This window comes from Mytilus californianus, unplaced genomic scaffold (genome assembly GCF_021869535.1).
Source record: "Mytilus californianus isolate M0D057914Y unplaced genomic scaffold, xbMytCali1.0.p SCAF_5, whole genome shotgun sequence".
NCBI classification, from domain to species: Eukaryota; Metazoa; Mollusca; class Bivalvia; order Mytilida; family Mytilidae; genus Mytilus; species Mytilus californianus.
This window is the reverse complement of record NW_026262701.1, coordinates 4,956,084-4,977,169: the sequence shown is the minus strand read 5'-3', so window position 1 is coordinate 4,977,169 and position 21,086 is coordinate 4,956,084. Positions and strand designations below refer to the sequence as shown.

Genomic DNA, 21,086 nt, shown 5'->3' with positions numbered 1-21,086 from the left:
TCCCATACAACATACATAGAACCACAGTGTAAAAGAATACAGTCGTTAAAAAAAGAGATTTTCTTGCACAATATCATTTGATAGATATATCGAACTTTTGGAATTTCAAATAAATGGACGTCCTGATTCTCACACATTAGTGGCCGCATGAAATGGAATTTCTTAACCGCACACAGTAGTGGCTGAACAAATCGGATGCTCCAATGACCATACCTTCAATGACCGCACGAATCTGATAATAAACAAACACATTAGTAGACTCACAAAATCCTTTTAAAACAGTCGTTGCGTGTAAAGTCTTTAAATGCGTCCTAATTCCCATACATAAATGGAAAATGACCTTGATAGAGGTTCTTATCCCTGCATGAATGGATGCACGATATGATGCCATATCCCCGAACATTAGAGGCCGCACGAATGGACGGCCTTATGCTCGAACATTTCTCTCCCAATTAAGAGCTCAAAGTTTGAACTAAAATGGGAATACAGGCAGGATATTAAAAAGCAATAAAGTTCCCAGTCGTTTACCCGAGATATAGCAATAGGTTTCATTTTCTATGGGAGTGAGACCGTCCATTTGGTTGTGTGGGATGTATAAATGAATAATAACGTCCGACTGGAATTGGGACGTTAAGTCTGATGTTTCATGTAGGGAAAGTATAACTCTCTACACTTCAAAAGAACCTTTGTAACAATTCTTTAAGGGGTCCGTAGGTGGCCTATTGCAAGCCAAAATTTCTTTCAAAAATGCAAGATGCCATTGTTTCCAGTGGCAGTCCGAATTTCGTGGCTTTCATTCTAGATGACCAACTTTGAAGATCTTATATATTCGATTTATTATACAGAAGGAGGTACAATAAGAGCCAGTATTTGACACCTAAAATACCAATCAATCCTTTCAAAAAGTGTGTAAATTCTAATGATAAATGAATAGAATGATAAAATCTGCTGATCAGTTCAGAACGTATTTGAGTGCTTAAAATAATATTTACACATATGTTTTAGTAAAATCAGTTATGAGCCAAGGCCACACCAATAAATATCTTTTACTGGGACACATTCACAATTTTGTATAAGACATCTTGTAGCAAAATATCGTCCATGTTAAACCTTGGCACATATCTTAATATATAAATGAGTCTTATTTGGCAGTTTTGATAGCTTCGCGTGAAGCCAAAAAGTTGGAAGCCCAAAAGGAAACATGTATGTTCTACAAGTAGAACTGTGAGCTATTGCTCACCAATGGTATCACCGCTTTTAGAATTGGGTAAACAGGAAGTGGAACAAAAATGAATCTGAAAATGTTTTACACAGTAAAACACATTCACATAAAGCCTGATATAAATTTCAGGAAGCTCTTACATGTATTAGTAGTTCCGTAGAAACATGCGACGAAAATCGCATACATGGCCAGTATATTTAGGATATATAAGCATTCTGTTAACATGAAGTTTATGAGCGATGAATCTGAAACAATGTCACCCTGTAAAGCATGCTAAAATGAAGCCTGATAACAAATTTCCGGAAACAGTTATTAATACCCTTGAGAAAAAAATGTGACAGAAATTTTATAAATAAATGGGGAATGTGTCCATGGGACACAGATGATGGCTTGAATATCATATAAAGTTATAAAGGGACAAAACTGAAGAACGTTAAAAGTGACGCTACCCAAATTTGTACTTGATCTGAGTTTTGTGGTAATAAGTATTGTGTATAAGTTTCATAACATTTGGTTGAGGCAAACTTAAGTTAGAGAACAGAAAAGAAAAACTCAGCATTTTTTCCATTTGTAAAGGGGCATAACTCTTGAACAGTAAAAGTGATACCACCAAAATTCCATGTTGATCTATATTTTGTGGTAATAAGCATTGTGTATAAGTTTCATAACATTTGGTTGAGGCAAACTTAAGTTAGAGAATGGATACAATTCAGCAATTTATCTATTTGTAAAGGGGCATAACTCTAGAACGGTTAAAGTGACACCACCAAAATTCAAACTTGATCTGTGTTTGTGGTAATAAGCATTTTGTATAAGTTTCATAACATTTGGTTGAAGCAAACTAAAGTTAGAGAACGGAAACCAACTTTGGTACGTACGGACGGATGGACAGACACTTCTGTGGTTGGTTGCTGTATGCAATATTTGTTTTTTTCGTTTAATGTTTTACCATAATTCATATTTTGTCATACCGTGGCCTTATTCATTATAAGTTTTGCTTATTGTTGAAGGCTGTACGGTGACCTCAAGATGCTAAAATGCATGTCCTTTGGTTTATGGTGGATATTTGTCACATTGGCACTTCAAACTAATGATAAACTATCTATAAGTAAATAGGAAGTTGATGTACGTTGAAGTAAAAATGCATGCTCACAGAAAAGACACCAAATTTCAGGAAGCTCTTACCCATAGTTTCTGAGTAAAATGCAATAAGGTCTGCTTCATATCTTTATTTTTTCCTCGATATTGACACAGATAGATGGCTTCAAACTAGAATCTATGGCAAAATTGAATACATGACCATTATGTGTAAGAAACTTCATATGTTGGAAAACAGGAAGTTAATGACCGATTTATTTGAAAATGCATCCTGTTATATGACATACTCCCACAAATCAGGTGTTCCAATTTGTAATTTCTAAGCAAAATGCAACAAAAATTTCATGGGACAGACTGCCTGGGGTAAACCAATATAACTAGTAATATGACATAAATGAGCAGCATAAGTTGTTGTAAAATAATTATTTTTATAAGTCAAGCAATTTACAATACACTTCAGTCTTGTTTAATCAGTATCATTTTTACCCCCAAAAAAAACAAAAGTGAATTCCTGGCTTGCATACAGTTGGGAGAAGATTGATCTTATATTTTCAAATACCAGGTAAACACTTTTAAGTATATATAAAAGTCTTGCCTTGTTGGAAGTTTTAGTATGAAAAATTAAAGTGGTATAAAAAAATTTACGTCACTAATGCTTAAATGCAGCAAAGGGTACTCAGAGACTTGAACACTTCTCGAATTTGCCATGCTGAAGTTATAATCCTGTCAGTGCACCAACTCTTGTTCAATTTAGAGTTCATGCAATACAATCAGGTTTTATTTATCCTGATTAATAAGATTTATATTCTAAATGTATTTACAAAATTTCAACACTGGTAAACTACTGTTGCCCCAAATTTTCACTTTAAAATATATGTGCTTTGTTTTTCTTTTGTATTGGTAAAGGTATGAAGTATGTCCAGTAGACACAACAAAAAAAAAGGCAAAATGACTGGCAAATCGAATGATAAAGATCTTAATACAGCAGAAGCTGATCTAAACAATGAATTATATTTTGTTTAATCAACTTAATGACTGTATTTGGTTTGAGATATAAAGACAGGTAAGACAGTAATTGTATGGACCTACTTCTAGTTAGGAAAAAACAAATATTCCTGTGATTCTGTTTAATCTAATTTAACAAAGCAGTGTTTCGTTACTTATGACAATTATTCAATTTATATATTTTATCAAAGAATATACAGAGAACAGATTACACTAAAATAATTTTGTAGAGTTAGTTTATTAAAACAACAAAATGTTATTACATGATTGCAAGAACTAAATGACATATTATTAGTTACATAATGCGGTAGTGACCTAATACAATATATATATGGAATTTATTGACCCCATATATATCATATTATGTCACTACAACACCATGTAATGAATTTATCTTACCGACTATCTTAACATAAAAAGTAAAATCACAAAAATACTGAACTCCGCGGAAAATTCAATAGGAAAGTCCCTAATCACATGGCAAAATCAAATGACAAAACACATCAAACGAATGGACAACAACTGTCATATTCCTGACTTGGTACAGGCATTTTCAAATGTAGAAAATGGTGGATTGAACCTGGTTTTATAGCGCCAAACCTCTCACTTGTACGACAGTCGCATCAAATTTAATAATATTGATAATAATGCGTGAACAAAACAAACAGACACAATAGGTAAAAATGTCACAAATAAAGGTAATAAACTGCTTCGCTGAGCGCAGCTGGATACGCCCGCAGAGGTCTAACCCTGAACAGTTGGGGCAAAAATGGACACAATATTCAAGCTTGATACAGGTCTGAATTTGGATTGTAATTAAATATTTGACATACATGTATTATAGGTTTCTGAATAAATGTAGTCAAAGAGCTTGAAGTTGGTTATATGAATTGAATTTATATTCAATTAAAGATTTCTTGCTGGTGTGCAATACACTGTGCTGTTGCTCAATACTTAGTAAATCTGTTGTCAGACTATAAACAAATAAAATTTATAAAATTCTAAAGGGAGCTTACATCAATAGATATAAACAGTTCACCAAAGTTTCATACGAATTGCTGAAAGCATTTTTGAGTTATTGTCTGAAAAATGGAAAATCCCCCCTTTTTTAATGAATAAACCCCATAATTCGGAAATGTAAAATCTAAAATTTATAAAATTCTAAAGGGAGCTTACATCAATAGATATCAAAAATTCACCAAAGTTTCATGAGAACTGCTGAAAGCATTTTTGAGTTATTGTCAGAAAACTGGAAAATCCCCCTTTTTTTATGAATAAAACCCCATAACTCGGAAACATAAAATCTAAAATTTATAAAAATCCAAAGGGAGCTCATGTCAATAGATATAAACAATCAACCAAAATTTCTTGCAAGTTGGTGAAAGCATTCTTGAGTTATTGTCCGAAAACTGGAAAATCCCCCTTTTTTTAATGAATAAAACCCCATAACTCGGAAACGTAAAATCTAAAATTTATAAAAAACGAAAGGGAGCTCACGTCAATAAATATAAACAATTCACCAAAGTTTTATGCAAATTGGTTAAAGCGTTTTTGAGTTAATGTCCGACATGTTGACGACGGACGGACGGACAGACGGACGGACAGACAGACAGACGGACGTACAACGGTATACCATAATACGTCCTGTAAATGGGCGTATAAAAAGTCTAATTCGGTAGGTCACATTCGTGAAAAGGGAACGGGATTGTAGTTACGACATAAGGAACATATCCGATATCATCTATATAACAGATATTCCATAACGGTCAACCAACTCGTAATGGCGTCCGTAAAACATGTGGCATTTAGACTAGTGGCCTATCAAAGTGATCAAGTCTTCAATATAAAGAACCTACTTCCATTGGTCTATACAAAAACAAATGCCAACAATAACAACTTGTTAGCTTTTAATGTGTTTTATGCATTTATTTAAATCATTCATCATCAATTTCTTCGTTTGTTGAAACGTTTCAGATTTTTCCTCAACGCCGTGTTGTTTTTATAAAGTAATGTAACACCACTACTACATGTATTAATATAAGCCACGCCTTCTAACCCCACATGAAATATACACGGTCTCCACACAGTTGCTTTTAACATATGATATTCGTAGAAATGTATAGGAGGAAAGATAAATTACAATACTAGGATAATGAAATATATTTGCAGGAATGTCCAAATTCAAAAATTCAAACAGTATAAAATAAATAAATAAAATAAATTGCTTCGCCGAGCGCAGCTGGATGCGACCGCAGAGGTCCAACCCTGAACAGTTGGGGCAAAAATGGACACAATATTCACGCTTGATACAGGTCTGAATTTTGATTGTAATTAAATATTTGACACATAATAGGTTTCTGACACAGAATAACTGAAGTCAAAGAACTTAGAATTGGTCATATGATTTATCTTCAATTTTTTGCTTTTGTGCAATACACTATGCTGTTGCGAATTGACCCCCCCCCCCCCTCCCCTAAAAAAAAATAAATTGACCCTCCCCCCCCTTTTTTTTCAAAAAAAAAATTTTAATTTCTGAAATCTGAAATGAGAAAAAAATTGTCCCCCCTCCTCACAATATCTTTTTTACCCCCCCCCCCCCCCCTTTATTTTCACCAGCCCCCCCACCTTTTCAAAAGAAAAATTCCCTCAAGATATGGTCATAATCTCAATTCAAATTTCCAAAGGAGTTTGTAACAATAATTACCCATTTAAATACATCATAAAAGTCTTAAAATAGAAAATGACATACATAATCATGTCTAAAATTAATATTCCTGAATCAGCATTTTTAATAGTAACTTCTAAAAATAAATTGCCAGCTAATCACCTCAGGACAATATAATATTTCTTTATACATAATTTAAAAGCAGTGTAAGGGAGGTAATCCAAACTTAGCATTGTACTTGAAAGTAATTGTCCATTAACCAGGAAACCCCTAGTTTTTCCCCCTTTTTTGCCCCTAATTCCTAAATGGTTTGAGCCATTAACCCCCAAAGCCAATCCTAACCCTCCCTATGTGGTATGGAAACTTGTGATATAATTTCAGAGAGATCCATACACTGATCCACAAGTTATTGTCTGGAAACTAGAAAAACGCTTATTTGGGCCCCTTTTTGGCCCCTAATTCATAAACTGTTAGGACCATAACCCCCAAAATCTATCCCAAACTTCCTTTTATGGTTATAAACCTTGTGTTTAAATTTCATAGATTTCTATTTACTTATACTAAAGTTATTGTCTGGAAACCAAATGTCTTCAGACGACGACGACGCGATACCAATATATGATCGCAAAATTTTTTGCGGTGGTATAAAAATAAATGAGTATTGCACTAAAATACAATTATATCATGAATCTACAAGGAGTCTAATTATTTTTAAGAATCTAAGGGCTGTCTAAAGTTTATAAAAGTATATAAATATATTACCCTGTGTGTATGTTGTACTAAAAGTATTCATCAAGTGGCCAATCAGAAACACAAACCAGTAAATTACACATGCTGTCGAAAAAACAAACATTTTTGCTCCATTGAACACATATTTGTGTAAAGATACATTAACACATAAAGAATTATAGCATGAATATGACAACTATTAACGGATGATAACCAAATAAGTATTTATAATAATTTGTATTCACAACTCTGTTATTACTTTAAAAAGTAATCCTGATTGTATGACTAATAGTCAATTTGTCAATGTTTGTCATTGCATTGCTCTGTTCTAGGAAGCCGTTCTCGGTACACCTTCCAGAAGTTGTGTTCAATATATTATGGTGACAAGCATTTTAAAAGGTAAATTGTAGTTAAATTTTATGCCAGGATGAAAAGCAAGTTTTGTGTTAATCATAGGTACTGATCTGTTATCCGCTACTTTCAAAGGAAGAGTACAGACACGTTCCACTAAACCATGTTAAATCTGTTGTCTAGAGTTTATATTCCAGGATGGTATAACATAAGAATTAATTACATTCCTGATGCTACCAATACTTATTGTTATGATCCTGATGTCACAACAACTTTTATATCGTCACTTTCTCCTGAGGCAGCTACATATCTTTTCCTGAAAAAAAGAGGAAAAAAATATACAATCTGATTGCTTTAAATCATTGTTTTGTTTTACTTTAGAATTGAATACATTTTTCTACAGGTTAATTGCATGTAAATACATTGTACATAATGAATAATGAGTCTAGGATCAACATGCCAATAAAACTTCTAAAATATACACTAAATTCTTATGATAAAATATTTCAAGAACAACTCTAGAAACCAGTGCATTACACATGCAGACATGTTGTTTTGTTCATAAATCAGGCCATTGGTTTTTTTATTTGAAATGTTTTACTATTTGTTATGTCAGAGCTCTTTACAGCTTGCTCTGCAGTATGGGTTTTGCTCATTGTTAAAGGCCATGCAATGACCTATAGTTGCTAACTTCTATGTCATTTGGTCTCAGGTGGAGAGTTGTCTCCTTGGCAATCTACCACATTTTCTTATTTTACATGTTGAGCATACAGTACTTAAAAGTTGATGGAAAGAAGTCTTGGTTAATGCAGTATATAAATAAGCATGAGTTTCATATGATCACCCAACTTAAATTCATAAAACTATGGACACATCAGAATGCCAGAATCATTTGATATTTACATCTGATGCTATTTTTCAAATACACAATTTTTGTTTTAATTTTTCATTCCTAAGCTAATTATTTTTGTCAATGGGTTGCTGTATACTCCACATCTCCTTTTATTCATAACACATAAAATATTTTCTATGTTTCAATACATGGTTCTCCCTTAAAAACAAATCAGACATTTAATTTCCTTGTTAGAACTATTTACAAACTATGTCTAGGTTAGTCTATGGAAAGGTATATACTATGAAATTTAGAGCGAGGGGCTTGCCCCGAGCTCTTAATTTCATAGTATATACCTTTTCATAGACTATCCAATTTAGCAAATATTTACAACTCGAGTAATCTTTTAATTGGGTCTATTGATAGTTTATTTTGGCTGACTACTTGTATCACAGGTGTTTGTAAAACGGAGCTCATTAACGAAGTTTTGTAAATCTACTCACTAGTATCATTGTAAATATGTGATTTCCAAAGGCCCTTCAATCCAGAATGAAAAGATTATAGCTGCTGGTGTAAGTACATGTATACTGATATAAAGCGGTGTTTTGCTATACATGTTCTTCTTACATTGTAAGATGACAAAATAAATTGACCAAAAGCAGGCAATAGTTAAATTGCAGTGGAAGCTTTACATGTTTTGAAAACATTTTTTAATTTCACAGTAAAACTAAAGCTATAATAAATTTGAAACATATAGATAGTTTGTCCCCATAGACATAGTCTAGCAGATAGGCATTAAAAAGCAACTACCAATAGATCAGAGATAATAGGTTTTGTGTTTTGTGTTTTTTTTTTTTTATTATTTCAAAGTAAAAACTAAAAGATTTATCAGAATATGTTTATATATATATATATATATATATATATAGGTGGCACATTATCTTCAGACATAATCACAGTTTTTCAATTCATGACATTGTCCTGAACATGCATGAAATATTTGCCACTGGACATTAAGCAACCAATAATCAATAAATCAATCAATGCATGACGAAATAAATCACCTTCCGTAAGAAAGTTTAAAAAATTATCACCAAGTTGCATTAATTTTTCCTTCACAAGGTTTCATAGTACACACTTTTCTGTGTACAATGTAATTGCATGGATGATACATCATCATAATTTTAAGATATCGTTGTACTCTAATCAAGGTATAAAGAACCATATGTATTACCCTTTATTTAAATGATAAAATTTGCAGTTGTCAAAAACATTTTTTAGATCCAAAGATTTTAATAGCAGGATATTTAAAAATCAACGTGAAAACTAATTACAAACTATTTAATTTAATTTGGAACACAGCATTTTATTTCAAAATAGCCAGTGGCAATTTTTGTTTTAAATATCTTGATTACGATACAATGAAATCTTACCCTTGTGGTCATTCATGCGTAGTTACTTAGTACACAGGAAAAGTATGTACTATGAAAATTAGAAGGCAAATATAAGCAATTTGATTGGACGAGAAGTTGTAAGTATGTGCTAAATTTATAATTGTTAAAATAGTATTATATTTCAATTCTTCCTTATTACATTGTCTACTGAGTTTTTATCACATTGATCTTTTTAATGAAATTTCAAGCAATAAAAAGCACTTAACTACAATAAAACAGTATTCTTTACACTAAAGTAAAATGGGTCAGAAAAAGTAAGTTAAGAAAAAGGTAACACTTACCATATCACAGGATAAATATTAGCAATTTCATCTGAAGTAACTTCTTCTAAATCTACTTTCTGAATCACATGTCTTATAAACTTATTGGCAAACGTCTACAAAAGTAAAATAAAATATATTTGTCAAATGTCTATAACCTTTCATATAGTTATTTATCATTCCTTCTGACATTTACATATTTCTGCTATATAAAATTACATTATTTCTTTTTGCACAGTTTCACTGACAGGAAATAAAGAGTGGGCAATATCAGCCAAAAAATTAACAAAGGACAAGAATGTATGTATAGGCACAAATCTTACTTTTACTATTGGCATAACCCCCTTTGACCTTTTTGCTTTGTTGAATAAATGTGTGTGTCCCTTTTCAAAAGTGAGTATCTCAGCCAGCTGTATTGCCTGAAATATCCCTTTAAGTTTCATTCTGACATCATGTTCCTAACATAATCTTGAGTAATAGCATATTCATTGTCCATTCTACATAAAATATTTATAATTTTTCAAAGAGATTTATAACTTTATCGGGATATATGAAGTTTCAATTAATTTGGATCCTTGTTTCTAAACTGTCTGTCATACTCTTGGTTTCCATAGTGAAAATAATAATACCCCAAGAACAATTTGAAAAATAAATGGGGAATGTGTCCATGACATAACTCAAGAACGGTAAAAGTGACGCTACCCAAATTCGTACTTGATCTGAGTTTTGTGGTAATAAGCATTGTGTAGTAGTTTCATAACATTTAGTTGAGGCAAACTTAAGTTAGAGAACAGAAACAAAAAATTCAGCAATTTTTCCATTTATAAAGGAGAATAACTCTAGAACCGTAAAAGTGACGCCACCAAAATTCGAACTTTATCTGTGTTTTGTGGTAATAAGCATTGTGTATAAAATTCGTAACATTTGGTTGAGGCAAACTTAAGTTAGAGAATGAAAACGAAAAATTCACCAATTTTTCCATTTGTAAAGAGGCATAACTCTAGAAAGGTAAAAGTGACACCACCCAAATTCAAACTAGATCTGTGTTTTGTGGTAATAAGCATTGTGTATAAGTTTCATAAGATTTGGTTGAAGCAAACTAAAGTTAGAGAACGGAAACCAAAATTCTGACATACAGACGGACAAGGGTAAAACTTCATGCCCCCTCGGCGACGGTGGCATGAAATAAAATATGCCAATGACTGAAATAAAGGTTCTTTTTAATTTTGGTCAATTTGACATTTGCCATTTAAGGATTAGCTCTGCATTTTCAAAAGATTATGAATTTGAGAGACAGGCAGATAGAGACAGGGTTTTTTGTACTCTTAAGCAAGGGTCTGGAAACTGACTGATTGGGATTTAGGACAAATTAATTTTTTTTACAGAAATAATTTTGGTCATTTCATTGGATCAGGTTTCTTTAATGCCATTTGCACTTATTTTTGTTTTGTAATGCCTTTCCTGTAATAAAACTGCCACTCTGGTATAGTATGATAATCCTGATGGCCCTCCCAATAACCATATTAATGCCTCAGGGGAAATATTGGATAATGATAGCTAATCACTTTTTAGTTGTGATTTAATTAACAGTGATCACTAGCCCAGAACTAATATTATAAAGAAATTAAAATTCTATGACAACTTTCTTCATTACTTAATTACTTTTCAGCAAAGATAATCAGCAATTCTGATTTTAAAATCAAAACTTGATTTAATTTATGTAGAAAAAGTAATTTTTCATGAGTCAAATGTGTGCTTTATTTACTACGTAATACGCATGCGTGAAATTGTCTTCACCAGATTAGACACTTAATGCTAAAATGCACATTGATTTCATGCTAAATTAAATGAATGCATCTATTATCTGTTATATTCAAACACATTAAAAGGTAATAGAATTAACAAGAGTGCACACACTGAAATGTCTTGCCTGCTTTACTGATCACTGATTTTATGTTGATAGTCCTAAATATAAAGCTTTACTACAAGTATCACATAAACTTAACATGATCGGATCCAAGAAAATGAGGCCAAAGTCAGATGAACCATGCCAGACAGACATGTACACCTTACAATCAATCTATACATTAAATATAGTTGACCAATTGCTTATAGTATCTAAAAAACAAACTTAACCATGAAAATTTAACATTGACAAATGAACCATGAAATGAGGTCAAGGTCAGATGATACCTGCCAGACAGATATATACACCTTATAATCATTCCATGCACCAACTATAGTTGACCTATTGCTTATAGTTTAAGAAAAACAGACCAAAACACAAAAACTTAACACTGAGCAATGAACCGTGAAAATAAGGTCAAGGTCAAAATTAATAAAACCTGCCAGACTGACATGTACATCGTAAAATATTTCCATACACCAAATATAGTTGACCTATTGCATATAGTATTAGAAAATAAAAAGACCAAAACATAAAAACTTAACTTTAACAACTGAACCATGAAAATGAGGTCAGATGACATCTGCCAGTTGGACATGTACACCTTACAATCATTCCATACAACACATATAGTAGACCTATTGCTTAAAGTATCTGATCTATGGACTTGACCATGAAAACTTAATCTTGTTCACTGATCCATGAAATGAGGTTGAGGTCAGATGAAAACTGTCTGACAGGCATGAGGACCTTGCAAGTTACGCACATACTAAATATAGTTATCCTATTACTCATAATAAGAGAGAAATTAACATTACAAAAAATCTTAACTTTTTATTTCAAGTAGTCACTGAACCATGAAAATGAGGTCAAGGACAATGGACATATGACAGACGGAAATTTCATAACATAAGGCATATATATACAAAGTATGAAGCAACCAGGTCTTCCACCTTCTAAAATATAAAGCTTTAAAGTAGTTAGTTAACGCTGCCGCCGCCGAGGGATCACTATTCCCATGTCAGGCTTTCTGCGACAGAAGTCGCAGGCTCGAAAAAAATCCTGTGATTTCCTGTCAATTTGATAAACAGAACGAATCTTGTAAATGAATCCTGAATTACTCGTACTTTAGTATTGTCATGAAACTTCTGGTTTTAATTTTGTCTTCAAAATCGAAAGAAACGTTAGCAATGACCGAGAAATTTACCATTTTGAGTCATTCAAATACTTTCAATTTTAAACTGTTGCATTCCATTAACTGTTCTTGAATGTTTTTAGAAATAAATGTAAGAAAATTCATGAAGTAAATGCCATGAAACAGTCAACACAAGTTCGTTGATACTATGAATCTAGTTTGAATAATTGCAACAGTTTGAAAAAAGGGGCCTAACATTTAAGTCATCTCAAAATGACCGAAATTGTGTAAAAAAAATTCTGAATCCTTGCTCTTAACCTCAATCCAGTAAAACAAAATTGTAGCTAATAAGTCTTATTCAACTTCATACAAACCAGAATATTTTTACTTGATAAGTTATACATACCTTCCATTCATTTATTGTACTCATATCCAAACCTAGCCATATTTGGATCTCATCTAATCTTTTATCTGTCTTTGAAAAAAAATATATTTATTGCAAATTAATCATCGTAAGTCATGCTAAAAAGTTATCAAATATATGAGAGATGTGAGGAAATATGGGATAGCAAACCAACATCAAAACAAAACCCAAAAGACATCACGAGGTCTTAAATGATAGGTTAATGTCCAAATCACATGATATTAACTGGTATTTCATCCAACTTTCTATGACAGAATTATTAAAGCTCAACCATTTCCAATATCTAAAATTAATCATGACAATGCTCTGGTCAATAACTAATTACCTTCAATAACCAGCTACCGTTCCACTATCTAAAATTTATAACATCAAAGCCATGGACAATGACCAGCAACTGGAAAGTTATCTTATGTAGAACTACATACTGCTGTTAACATTAGACATATCTTATTTCTTAAAATTAAGTTTTGTGATTCAATTTAGACATAATAAAATGCTCCGCAGGGCGCAGCTTGATACGACCGCAGAGGTCGAACCCTGAACAGTTGGGGCAAGTATGGACACAACATTCAAGCTTGATACAGCTTTGCATTTGGATTGTGATTAAATATTTGACACAGCATAGGTTTCTGACACAGAATGAATGTGGTCTAAGAACTTAAAAATTTTAAATTGGACATTCACCTATTATGGTCCAATATCCAAAATCTAAATACATGGTTAGATTCAGCATATCAAAGAACCCCAAGAATTCAATTTTTGATGAAATCAAACAAAGTTTAATTTTGGACCCTTTTGACCTCAATGTGGACAAAGTTGATAACGCGGCCCAAAAATCAAAAATCTAAATACATGGTTAGATTCAGCATATCAAAGAACCCCATATATTCAATTTTTGTTGAAATCAAACAAAGTTTAATTTTGGACCCCGATTTGGACCAACTTGAAAACTGGGCCCATAATCAAAAATCTAAATACATGTTTAGATTCAGCATATCAAAGAACCCTAAGAATTCAATTTTTGTTAAAATCAAACTAAGTTTAATTTTGGACCCTTTGGACCTTAATGTAGACCAATTTGAAAACGGAACCAAAAATTAAGAATCTAAATACATGGTTAGATTCGGCATATCAAAGAACCCCAATAATTCAATTTTTGATGAAATCAAACAAAGTTAAATTTTGGACCCTTTGGACCTCAATGTGGACCAATTTAAAAACGGGGCCCAAAATCAAAAAACTAAATACACGGTTAGATTCAGCATATTAAAGAAACCCAAGAATTCAAGAATAAAACCCCATTGAAATTGGTCAAGAAATAAGCAATTTATACGAAGTATCTTCTTTTGCACAATACTGTGCAATTAAATATTTCTTGCTATTGCGCAATACTGTACAATTGACAATTTCTTGCTATTGCGCAATATTGTGCTATTGGATATTTCTTGCTATTGCGCAATACTGTGCAATTGAAGATTTCTTGCTATTGCGCAATACTGTGCAATTGAAGATTTCTTGCTATTGTGCAATACTGCGCAATTGAAAATTTCTTGCTATTGCACAATACTTATTATATAATAATTTACACATCCTGTTTGGTGTGTATTTCCTACCATATCATTATTATTTGCTTTTAAATATAAATCAGAAATAACCAACTTAAAATGGAAAATTTTAAAAGAAAAAAAAAAGGAAAAAAAAAAAATCCCCCCCCCCCCAAATTTTTTGAACCCTATTATGATTCATCACCCCCAAACTCAATCCCAGCCTTCCCTTTGTGGAATGGTACCTTGCAGTACAATTTCAGAGAGATCCATACACTTGAACACAAGTTATTGTCTGGAAACTAGAAAAATGTGTTTTTTGGCCCCTTTTTGGCCCCAAATTCCTAAACGTTTAAGGCAATTACCCCCAAACTCAAACCCAGCTTTCCCTTTGTGATATGGAACCTTGTAGTACAATTTCAGAAAGATCCATACACTTACACACAAGTTATTGTCCTGAAACTAGAAAAATGCTTGTTTTTTGCCCCTTTTTGGCCCCTAATTCCTAAAATGTTGAGGCAATTACCCCCATCATCAATCCCAGCCTTCCCTTTGTGGTATGGTACCTTGCAGTACAATTTCAGAGAGATCCATACACTTGAACACAAGTTATTGTCTGGAAACTAGAAAAATGCTTATTTTTGGCCCCTTTTTGGCCCCCAATTCCTAAACGTTTCGGCAATTACCCCCAAACTCAATTCCAGCTTTCCCTTTGTGATATGGAACCTTGTAGTACAATTTCAGAAAGATCCATACACTTACACACAAGTTATTGTTATGAAACTAGAAAAATGCTTGTTTTTTGCCCCTTTTTTTGGCCCCTAATTCCTAAAATTTTGAGGCAATTACCCCCAAAATCAATCCCCGCATTCCTTTTGTGATATGGAACCTTGTGGTACAATGTCAGAGAGATCCAACTTACACACAAGTTATGTCTGGAAGTTACAAAAATGCTTATTTTTGGCCCCTTTTTGGCCCCTAATTCCTTTACTGTTGGTACCATAACCCCCAAAATCAATCCCAACCTTCCTTTTGTGGTATTGAACCTTGTGGTAAAATTTCATAGAGATCCATTCACTTAAACTAAAGTTAGAGTGCGAAAACCAATGTGTCTTCGGACGACGCCGGACGACGCCAGACGACGACGACGACGACGACGACGACGCCAACGTCATACCAATATACGACCACAAAAATTTTTTTGCGGTCGTATAAAAATGTCAACTGTTCTATTATTTTTAATGGTTGTGTCTCATTCAAATTTACTCAACATCTCTTTTTATTCATATTCATGTTCATACACAAAATCAAAAATGTTTGTTCCTGTGGCATTTTTTTTCTCTTCTTGCTCTGCATAAAACACCAAGTAAAAAGCAGTTCATTTGTGAAGCTCTTTCCATTTGAAAATAAGAAAATTCTAAATTCAAATTTGTGTAATTTTGGTGAAACTTTATCTGTTTCCAAGCTCACTTTCTGTTAAATAAACATTAGGGATCTCCATGATCTGTTTTATGATGGTGAACCGCTATTATTAAATTATCTTCCACCATCGTAAAATGATCCCAGCCATTGTTAAATAATCTTCTGCCATTGTCAAATGATCCCCACCAATGTTAAAATGTGTTTTCATTTCGCTAGCGACAGCCATTTTTGTTAGCAATTATAATCAATTGCATGTAATTGCATAACCTTTATTGTATTATAACCCAAAGGTATCCCTTGATTACAGTTTTAAAGCCCTGACGGATATCTGGCTAAAGATAGCTAATCACCTGTACAGGTAGATTAACACACCAGACAGGAGAACACTTGATCAAGATAGATGAATAATTACATTATTAAATTAGGTTTCAGCAAATGCTAAAGAAAATTTAGATTAAAAAATGAATTTTAAAGTCAGTTACGAAGAAAAAAGTTTAACAAGTCGAACACATGCTTTATATTGACTTATGCAATCAGCATCCCCCTTTTTAAATGAGTACAAAATAAGACGTTAAACAGAACATAATTTCATACCAATTAACATGATTACAACAATTATCGATAATATTGAATCCCTTTACAAGTTTAAAAGTAAATACATGAATATTAACTGCAATTTGATAATCTGAAGAAATTTTGTATCGTAATTCCAAATTCATTTCGTAGTTTACAATCAAATCAATACATCGTATTTACATTCAGAATCAAAAGATGCATGTTGCATAGTCTATTACTATGAAATTTGCAATTTAAAGTCATTTAAACCATTTAAGTTGTAAACGTTTGCCTTCCAAATCTTTCTTCAACGTTTTACAAAACAGGTACGAAACTTCTTGTTGTTGATGCTGCAAATCGTCGATACCGGTTCATGACTTCTGAATTTGACAGTGAAAAAAAGATCCCCCGATTTTTAAGCCCTAAACAATTACCAAAATAGCAAGAAATTGACTTGAGAACCTTAACGACAGCTTGTGGTCATTCTTGACTAAGGGGGAGCCATGCAGGCTTGACATTGGAATTGTTACAAATGGCAATTAATGAAAATATTGGTTATTCTATAATGAAATAAATATAATAAGCAATATATCAGTCTGTTCACCATTCCTTACAATGAAATGGAGGAATGAAATACTTTCCATCAAGACATGCCTTAGACGCAGGGTTTTGTCATGGTGAAAGTTCCTCCATCATTAAATTTTCATCCATAGAGATCCCTGAACATCATTAGAAAAACAATGAATGTCTACTGATATTTAGTACTTGAACTTGAATTGTATATCAAATCCTGTAATCAATATCACTCTACTAACCTTTCTTAGATATTTAGATAATGAGAATTTTTCTGGCGTTTTCAAATTATATGCACATGCTGCACGTAACTTCTCTCTAATTGCACGACACATGATATACCTAAAAGAAAAAAAACCAATTATTTTTTTACATAACAGAATGAAAATTAATGTCATTGATTTCAGGTTAGAGCATCTTTATCTTTCATCATAAATTTAGTATGTTGTATGTTGATTCCTTTTGCAACAGAGTTGTTTGACACGTTCCAAGTTGTGATGGTATAATGAATGTTGAGTCGTTATAGTAATAATGGTTAGTTAACAGATTAAATTGATGTGTAAACAAACAACTCATAAACTAAAGTAAGTCAAAGGATTTTATGTTAATTCTAAGGTGAAAAGATGAGTTAACACATCAATTATCTATGTAAAAATAACCTTAATTCCTCATTATTTCTATAAAATGATGAATAATTCATCAACACATGCAGAACTATTTTGACGTCATTAAAACAGTTTGAACATGTATAATCAGTTGATATTAAGGGACTAAGATAATGACTTGCCCTGTATTAACAATGAAGGCTACCTCCAATGGACAAAGGTATATCTATTTACCCAATTTACTTTCCTTATAAGACATATAAAACAAGACAACATTGTTACGATGATTACATAAAAGAAAGGTCACAATCCTCCAAAAAATACAATATTTTTTTTATGCAATTGAAAGTGACAATCAAAGTTTACCACTGATCAATCAAAACAAAGTGAACATAAGACTGAGTAATGGAATTCACACTTCTACTGATGTGCCTCTTACTACATCCCTGTATATTTTTGCCATTTTAAAAATCAAAGTTGGTTTTGTGTTGTTTTTTATGTTGCTGGTTCACTTTCAGAAAAGTCTGCATGTTTTGTTATAAAGATTGGTTAAATAAAATTACAAATAAAATATTACCAAACTGTTTTCTTTTTCAGTAATCCAGTAACTATTCCTGTTTTATCCATAAAATATAACACTTCACCCTCGTACTGGTATCCTTGTCTTATCTGTAGAAAGTAACAAATTATATATAAGTTAATAAAATGCTTCGCTGGGGCGCAGCTTGATACGACCGCAGAGGTCGAACCCTGAACAGTTGAGGCAAGTATGGACACAACATTCAAGCTTGATACAGCTCTGAATTTGGATTGTTATTAAATATTTGACACAGCATAGGTTTCTGACACAGAAAGAATGTGGTCTAAGAACTTGAATTTTTTTAATTTACCTATTATGGTCCAATGTCCAAAATCAAAATACATGTTTAGATTCAGCATATCAAAGAACCCCAAGAATTCAATTTTTGCTAAAATCAAACTAAGTTTAATTTTGGACCCTTTGGACCTTAATGTAGACCAATTTAAAAAAAGGGACTTCAAATTAAAAATCTAAATACACGGTTAGATTTGGAATATCAAAGAATCCCAATAATTCAATTTTTGATGAAATCAAACAAAGTTTAATTTTGGACCCTTTTGACCTCAATATGAACCAATTTGATAGCGGGGCCCACAAATAAAAAATCTAAATTCATGGTTAGATTCAGCATATCAAAGAACCCCATATATTCAATTTTTGTTGAAATCAAAAAAAGTTTAATTTTGGACCCCAACTTGGACCAACTTGAAAACTGGGCCCATAATCAAAAATCTAAACACATGTTTAGATTCAGCATATCAAAGAACCCCAAGAATTCAATTTTTGTTAAAATCAAACTAAGTTTAATTTTGGACCCTTTGGACCTCAAAAAAGACCAATTTAAAAAACAGGACCCAATTAAAAATCTAAAAACACGGTTAGATTTGGCATATCAAAGAACCCCAATAATTCAATTTTTGATGAAATCAAACAAAGTTTAATTTTGGACCCTGTTGACCTCAATATGAACCAATTTGATAGCGGGGCCCACAAATAAAAAATCTAAATACATGGTTAGATTCAGCATATCAAAGAACCCCATATATTCAATTTTTGTTGAAATCAAACAAAGTTTAATTTTGGACCCCAATTTGGACCAACTTGAAAACTGGGCCCATAATCAAAAATCTAAATACATGTTTAGATTCAGCATATCAAAGAACCCCATATATTCAATTTTTGTTGAAATCAAACAAAGTTTAAATACTGGACCCTATCTTGGACCAACTTGAAAACTGGGCCCATAATCAAAAATCTAAACACATGTTTAGATTCAGCATATCAAAGAACCCCAAGAATTCAATTTTTGTTAAAATCAAACTAAGTTTAATTTTGGACCCTTTGGACCTTAATGTAGACCAATTTAAAAAACAGGACCCAAAATTAAAAATCTAAATACACGGTTAGATTTGGAATATCAAAGAACCCCAATAAATTCAATTTTAGATGAAATCAAACAAAGTTTAATTTTGGACCCTTTTGACCTCAATATGAACCAATTTGATAATGGGGTCCACAAATAAAAAATCTAAATACATGGTTAGATTCAGCATATCAAAGAACCCCATATATTCAATTTTTGTTGAAATCAAACAAAGTTTAATTTTGGACCCCAATTTGGACCAACTTGAAAACTGGGCCAAAAATCAAAAATCTAAATACATGTTTAGATTCAGCATATCAAAGAACCTCATATATTCAATTTTTGCTAAAATCAAACAAAGTTTAATTTTGGACCCTTTGGACCTTAATGTAGACCAATTTGAAAACTGGACCCAAAATTAAAAATCTAAATACACTGTTAGATTGGGCATAACAAATAAATAAATGTGATCAAAGATTTTACAAATCTAATGCGCCATACTGTGCAATTAAAGATTACTTCTTGAAATTTTTCAATATTTGAAATTTGAAAAAAAAATAATATTTGAAAAATAATTCTTTTTAATTCTGAAATCTGAAATGAGAAAAAATTGACCCCCCACAATTTCTTTTAATCCCCCCCCCCTTTTTTTCCCCAAAAAAATTCTTTCCCTCAAGATATGGTCATAATCTCAATTCAAATTTCCAATGGAGTTGGCAACCATAATTACCCATTTAAATTTACCATAGTGCTAACTTAATCTATTTTATAATAGAATTAAAAATATAGTGTCAAATCTTTCATATGGATTTTTTTGTAAAAAAAAAAGATGCAACATTTGCAGATATTTTTACTGGTCTTCCTTTATAAATATGCATTTCTTTAAACATAATTTAAAAGCAGTGTAAAGGAAGTAACCAAAACATTGTATTTGGATTACCTCCCTTACACTGTTTTAAATTATCTTTATTGTTCATTAACCATTACTTTATACATAATTTAAAAGCAGTGTAAGGGAGATAATTTCAATGATGTATTTGATTTATCTCCCTTACACTGCTTTAAATTATGTTTTGTACTAAAGTATTTGTCCATTAACCAGGACAACCTTGTTTTTCCCCCTTTTTTGCCACTAATTCCTAAACGGTTTGAGCCATAACCCCCCAAAGCAAATCCTAACCATCCCTTTGTGGTATGGAAACTTGTAGTATAATTTTAGAGAGATCCATACACCGTTCCACAGTTATTGTCTGGAAACTAGAAAATCAATCCCCACCTTCCTTTTGTGGTATTTAACCTTATGGTCAAATTTCAAAAAGATCCATTCACTTAAACTAAAGTAAGAGTGCCAAAACCAATGTGT

At 32.2% G+C, this 21,086-nt stretch overlaps 1 protein-coding gene across 1 annotated transcript in view; it reads right to left on the bottom strand.

Annotated features, from left to right (window-relative positions):
- Positions 1 to 5,956: 5,956 nt before the first annotated feature.
- LOC127702525 (uncharacterized) overlaps positions 5,957 to 21,086 on the bottom strand; it is a 42,153-nt gene continuing 27,023 nt past the window's right edge. The window contains exons 9-13 of the mRNA XM_052206764.1: positions 18,358 to 18,449; positions 17,418 to 17,517; positions 13,064 to 13,132; positions 9,638 to 9,732; positions 5,957 to 7,386 (exon numbers count right to left, since the gene is read on the bottom strand). Of these exons, the coding sequence (XP_052062724.1) occupies positions 7,320 to 7,386; positions 9,638 to 9,732; positions 13,064 to 13,132; positions 17,418 to 17,517; positions 18,358 to 18,449 (423 nt within the window). The 3' untranslated portion in view covers positions 5,957 to 7,319. The remainder of the gene's footprint in view (positions 7,387 to 9,637; positions 9,733 to 13,063; positions 13,133 to 17,417; positions 17,518 to 18,357; positions 18,450 to 21,086) is intronic.